At 47.1% G+C, this 6,444-nt stretch overlaps 1 protein-coding gene across 1 annotated transcript; it reads left to right on the forward strand.

The window, feature by feature from the left end:
- Positions 1-10: 10 nt before the first annotated feature.
- Positions 11-6,437, forward strand: LOC103623083 (phthioceranic/hydroxyphthioceranic acid synthase; the record flags this gene model as incomplete). The annotated part of the gene is made up of 3 exons (XM_008642116.2): positions 11-718; positions 822-1,003; positions 1,289-6,437. Coding segments are annotated over exons 1-3 (5,530 nt in total), but the record flags the coding sequence as incomplete, so codon positions are not given.
- Positions 6,438-6,444: the final 7 nt, after the last annotated feature.

Genomic DNA, 6,444 nt, shown 5'->3' on the forward strand with positions numbered 1-6,444 from the left:
CTTCTTTTCTATTTCTTACTGGCTCACAGTGTGAAAATTGATGATAAATACAAAGTATTGGATGTAGTTTGTGCTGTGACCTTTAACTTGGTACATCTGAGGAACTGAAGCTAATGTCTTGTACATTTATATCCAAGCTATGCTATGTGTAACTTGTTGATAACTATTCTCATAGCTGAACTAAACCACGCCATCTCAAACTGAGATACAGGGGTCTCGGCAGGCTACAGAGACCTTAGCTGCATCACACAGTGAGCTAAGCCATCAGGAAAGGCCTGTTGTTTCCAGGGCAGGTAGGAATTTCAAGTGTTAGGTATGTTTGTGTAAGTTGAGTCCAGGGGAAATTGCTGTGAGTTTTGCCTTTGTCTTGTGTTGGAGCAAAGCTTCACCATAGGAGCACGGATGCCACGTGGTTTTGTCTTAACGCTGAAAACCGAAACATGCCGTCAGGTTTCGAGCTGTACGTGCCTGTTGTTGGCTTGGGTTAACTTGACACAAATCTGATGTTTTCCAGGTCTCATGAATCGAGACTATGAAATCATAACCAGCAGAGCAGTGAGTGAAATAAATCATTATGATGGTACTGGAACAGCAATGAGCATTGCTGCCAACAGAGTCTCTTTCACATTTAATCTGACTGGACCGTCCCTGACTGTTGACACTGCGTGTTCATCTTTTCTTTTTGCTCTGCACTACGCCTTGCGAGCCATTAAATCAGGTAACGGGACTGGAGAGATGCTGGACAATGGAATCAGGATTGCTACTGTTCCTATCTATCACCTGGGCCATCTCAACATGAGTATGTTTCTGTTTGACTCCAGGAGACTGTGAGGCAGCAATCTGTGGTGGGGTGAACTGCATCATTGATCCCCGCACCTTTGTGTCTCTCAGTAAAGCAAAAATGATCTCTCCGGAGGGCATAAGCAAACCCTTCTCCAAGAAGGCAGATGGCTATGGAAGGGGAGAAGGCTGCGGTGTTGTTTTCCTCAAACCACTGCAAAAGGTAAGGCTGCTTGTGAAGCAGCCTGAAATAAGACTGGTTGCTTGCCTGGATTTTGTGTCTTCAGCTCTAATAACTTCTTTTCCAGAGAAGTTTTTCCAATTCAAGCTTAAGATTAATGAAGCATTTCTTAAGCATTCATGCACTTCCCCTAGCATAGGAAAAGGATCCCACATTTAAAAGTTAGCATCATATTCTGTGTATTCTTGGCTTTGTTGTGGTGTTTTGTTGTCTCCTCTACAGAGAAAGCATGAGTTTATTAAAGAAATTTAACTTTTCATGGAACAGGCAAAGGAAGACTACAGCAAAATCTGGGGTGTGATAAACATCAGTGCGGTCAATCAGAACGGCAGGTCCATGACTCCGATCACGAGACCGTCTCAAATAGAGCAAGAGAAGTTACTGCGCAGCATTTATGAAAGTCGTGTTGATCCCTCAGTTGTGCAGTACATTGAAGCCCATGGCACCGGAACTGCTGCTGGAGATCCTACTGAAGCTGAAAGCCTGGGTAGTGTCATTAGCAAGAACAGGTCTTCCCGAGTTTCCATTCTGAAAATCGGTTCAGTGAAAGGAAATATTGGGCACACGGAATCGGCTGCTGGAGCAGCCGGGTTGATCAAAGTTCTCCTGATGATGCATCATGGAAAGATTGTTCCATCCTTGCATTACTCAAAGGAGATGAGCAGCATCGATGCAGAGAAATTAAACCTTGCCGTGGCCACAGCTGTAGAGCCCTGGGAAGAATCCAGTGAGTACGGAAGAGTAGCTGGCATCAACTGCTTTGGATTTGGAGGAACCAATGCTCATGTTGTAGTCAGGCAGGTGAAGCAGCCAGAGGCTCTTCCTGCCTTTAAGAAGCCCCTGGAATTAGTTCTGCTGTCAGCAGCATCCCGTAGGTCCCTCCAGATGGCAATGGCAGATACAGCTGAGCAGCTGAGCACAAGGAGCTCTGTAACTCTCCCAAGCCTGGCCTATACATCTGCCTGCAGAAGAAGCCATGCCAGCTACAGGTACCGAAAAGCGTTTGTCACAAATTCCCTCCAACACTTGCAGCAAGAGCTTAAGTTGGCGGCGGGCACTGAACCTGCCATGTCCAAGGTGGAACCACAGCTGGTGTTTGTGTTCTGTGGCAATGGTGTCACGCTGCAGGAGTTCAGTGAGGCACTGCTGAGCTCAGAGCCAGTGTTCAGAGACAAGTGTAAGGAGATAGAAGACCTTTTTCAGCAGCACGCTGCCATCAGCCTCCTGCCAGGGAGAAATCGTAGCTCAAAGGACTTGTTGAATCCAGAGCTTTCCCAGCCCTTGCTGTTTGCCCTGCAGGTTGCTGTAGCTTCCCTCCTGAAGCACTGGGGTATTAAGCCCATTGCTGCTGTTGGCCACTCAGTGGGGGAAGTTGCTGCTGCACATATTGCTGGGTACCTTTCGCTGGCAGATGCAGTCAAAGTCATTTATCACCGGAGCAGGCTGCAGGCAAAGACTGCCAGTGGCAGAATGTTGGTGGTTGGAAACATCCCTGTTGAAGAGATTGCTGAACGCCTGCATCCCTATTCGGGAAAGGTGTGCATTGCTGCTTTCAACAGCCCCGTTTCCTGCACCTTGTCTGGGAGTGTAGGCACTGTGGAAGCTGTCCAGAGAGACTTAGCTGAAGCTTTCAAACAGAGAAACATCTTTCTTCATGTTTTAAATGTTCCAGTTGCATACCACAGCCCCAGCATGGATATGATCCTCGGGGAGCTGGAAGAAAAAATAGAGCCTTTAGAAAAGCAGAAGGGGGAGATTGAAGTGATTTCAACACTGACTGGTGTGGCTGCATCTGAAAACGACTTTATTCAGGGCAGATTCTGGGCGCAGCATACACGTGAGCCTGTTGCTTTCACACAAGCCATCCAAAGTGCAGCCAGAGGCAGGGAAAACGTGGTGTTTGTGGAAATAAGTCCTCACCGAGCATTGCAGCGAAGCATAAAGGAAACTCTAGGAAAAGGCACAAAGGTGATGTCCTCTTTGCAAACGGATGTAGAATATCAGACACTCTTCACTCTGGTAGGAAATCTGTTTGAACTGGGGTATAATCCCAACTGGCAGCACTTTTATAACGGGTATCAAAGTGTTCCGGTGGCCATTCCACGATATCAGTTTGATCGCCAAAAACTCATGGCCTGTCTGGATATCCACCAGCAAGCAAACCAAAGAGGTGTCAGTGCCAGTCATCCTTTGATTTATGGCATAAACAGTGACAATGTGGAGTTTGGCTGCCTGGTGTCCCAGGACACAACGCCATACTTATATGAGCACAAGAACAATGGGGTGGCCTTAGTCCCTGGTGCTTTCTATGTGGAGCTTGGTCTGGCCTCTGTGATGAGCAACTCAAGGCCTAAAGTGCCTCTGAGCACTTGCCAGCTGAGTATCAGTTTTTCTGCGCCGTGTGTTCTCACGCAGAGTTCCCAAGTGCTGAGTATCAAGCTGAGTCCGCAAAAAGCCATGACAACCTTTGAGGTTCTCTCTTCCTCCAGCGTGGTTTATGCTGCTGGCCAAGTGGCAAAGCAGCCTGAAACTGTGGTGGAAGAAAGCAGCATCTCCTTCCCAGCCATCTATCGAAGATGCAGGTCAGTGATTAGCAGAGAGGAGGTTTATGAAGCACTGTCTCAGGTTGGCTTTCAGTATGGCTCCATATTCAGGCAGCTCAGTGATGTGCATTATTGCCAGGAGCTAAAGGAAGCTATAACCAGCATAAAGGTGAATGAGGAGACCGTCAGAGACATGTACAGCTACTGTATGCACCCAGTGCTGCTCGACTGTTTTCTGCAGATGACCGCTGTCTTGACCTCAAGGACATTCCAGTCCAGAGCAGGCTTTCCCTCAGGGATAGGCAGCCTGGTGGTGCTCCGCCCACTGGAGGAAGAAATGATGATATATATGAGAATGAGCAAGTCCACTGGAAACTGCCTTGAGGTCTGTGGATGCTTTGTGGGCAAACACGGCTCTGTCTTGGCTGAGCTCAAGCGTGTTGCCATCACTTTCGTGAAGGAAGCATCTTCCAGAGACAATGAATTCCTGTTTGAAAACAAGTGGAAAGAAGTCTCTCTTTCACAGACAATTGGACATCTGGGGTTTAAGCCCAGAGTCGTTGTGTTTGCAGACAGATTTGGGATAGCTGAGCAGCTCAAAAAGTACTTGCATCCTGCTTCGAGATATGTTATGTATGAAGACTGGGAATGCCTCGTGGAAGGCCAGACACAGAATAAAATGAGAGCAGAGGTTGAGGCTTATGATGAAATCCTCTTCCTGTGGGGAATTCAAAAGTTAAATGAAGACTTCCCAAGGGAAGCGGTAGATCAGTTGGCAAAGTGCTGTGAAGCCTATCGCCAGGTAGTGGTGGCACTAAGAGAGAAGACATCCCGCTGTTCCATCAGAGTGATCACCTACAGAACAACGGAGAGATATGTGGACCACGTTAACTGTGGGTTTGCATTATATGGCATGACCAGAACTTGTATTGTTGAAGTTCCAGAAATCACATTTCAGTTGATTGACCTCAGCTCTTCCACCTCCCTGGACATCTCAGTGCTAGCAGATGTTCTTGTCAAATACAAAGGTGGGGACTATCCAGAAGTTTGCATCAGCCAGGGAAGGATTTATGTGTCCGAAATCAGACGCACACCTTTTGTAGATGCAGGTTACAACCAACCCGTAAGATCTCTTCAGAAATCACAAACGTTCACTTTGTACACTTCTGATGCGTACGCAGCAAAAGACTTGTCTGGGGAATTATCCACTGGCGCTGCTACTCAGCTGGACAAAGAGAGTGTTGAAATTCAAGTGGATAAAATTTGTCTCCACTCAGAAGATTATTTTCCCATTAGTGTTTCTAGCTGCAACTTTGGTAATACACTGTATTGGAACTCACAAGCGGGAGACAGACACAGACTTTTAGCTCTTGATTTCAGTGGCACAGTCACTGCAACAGGCATTGACGTGAGAAAAGTGAAAGTGGGAGATCATGTGGTTTCATGTTATCCCACTGCTGCATCATCCAGAGTTCAGATTCCAGCAACAGTTTGTTTCAATGCAAAGAAATTCCCCTTCCTCCAGAGTGTTCCTTGTGTGTCATACTTCATCATTGCATGGGAAATTTTCACTCAGAGGTTACCCAAGGGGAAACATGGCAGAACTTTGGGTATTATAACTACAGAGCCATCATCGGTTTTGTGCCACGTTCTTTCTGCAGCAGCAGAAGAAATGGGTTGGAGGACAGTCCTTGCAAAGCCCGCTCCTAACGTATTCCAGTATATCAACCTGTGCAATGCCCTTGTTCTTCTTCCTCCAGTGAACAGACTGTCTTTGGAGGATCTGGCCCACATGTACTTTCTTAAAGATGTGGTGATGGTGTGTGGCAATCAACAGTCCGAATGTATCCAGAATGTCAGTGAAATTGATCATGAAAACATCAGCTTTCATGTCCTTGTCGTTTCCAGCCTTTTCCGGAAAGCACCTCTAAAGGAATTGCACAAGACTGTACATGCCTGGGTCAGTTCCATGGATATGAAACAGTTTAGACATCTCTCGGGTTCTGTTTTTCAGCAGATGGAGAACTTTGAAGGGCTAAACTCTGTGATGTCCTATTTTACCTGCACTTCTGTTCCCCTTGCTGTCCTGAGAAGGCAGAAGGACATCAGTGTGCTTTCAGATATCCCGTTGTACGAGCCCCAGAGGCAGCTGTTCAAGCAGAACGCTGTTTATGTGGTAGTCGGGGGGCTCACTGGACTTGGCTTTGAAACGGTGAAATTCATAGCTGAGAATGGAGGAGGGTGTATTGCAATACTCTCCAGGAGAATTCCCAGCAGCGAGAAGCAAGAAGAGATGAGGGCTTTGCAGCAGCAGTACAAAGGGAGCAAAGTAGTGTCTGTGCAGTGTGACGTGACTTTGACCGGTGATGTTGAGAAGGCTTTCCAGTCCATTGCCAACACCTTTGTGGGGAGTCCGATCAAAGGTGTATTCCAAAGTGCTGTTGCTTTGCACGATGGCCACCTTGAAGTCCTGAGGCTGGCTGACTTTCACAAAGTGCTGAGCCCAAAGGTAGCAGGGACCCTAAATCTTCACTGGGCTACCAGAGGCCAGGAGCTGGACTACTTTGTGTGCTACTCCTCTGTTACTTCCTTTCTGGGCAATGCCACCCAGACAAACTATGCAGCTGCAAACTCTTTCCTGGATCTCTTCTGCCTCTACCGGAGGAACTGTGGGCTTTCAGGCCAGGCCATTAACTGGGGTGCTTTGAACCTTGGCATTCTGCTCAATCAAAGCCACATTCAGAGCATCCTGGGATCCAAGGGCATAGACATTCTGCAAGTGCATGAAATTCATGAGTATCTCAGGAAGACCTTACTTATAAACAACCCACAGCAAGCTGTTGTCAAATTGAACTTTCAAGCTTTGTATCATCATGTTTT

This window comes from Corvus brachyrhynchos, unplaced genomic scaffold (genome assembly GCF_000691975.1).
Source record: "Corvus brachyrhynchos isolate BGI_N302 unplaced genomic scaffold, ASM69197v1 C12303242, whole genome shotgun sequence".
Taxonomy (NCBI): Eukaryota; Metazoa; Chordata; class Aves; order Passeriformes; family Corvidae; genus Corvus; species Corvus brachyrhynchos.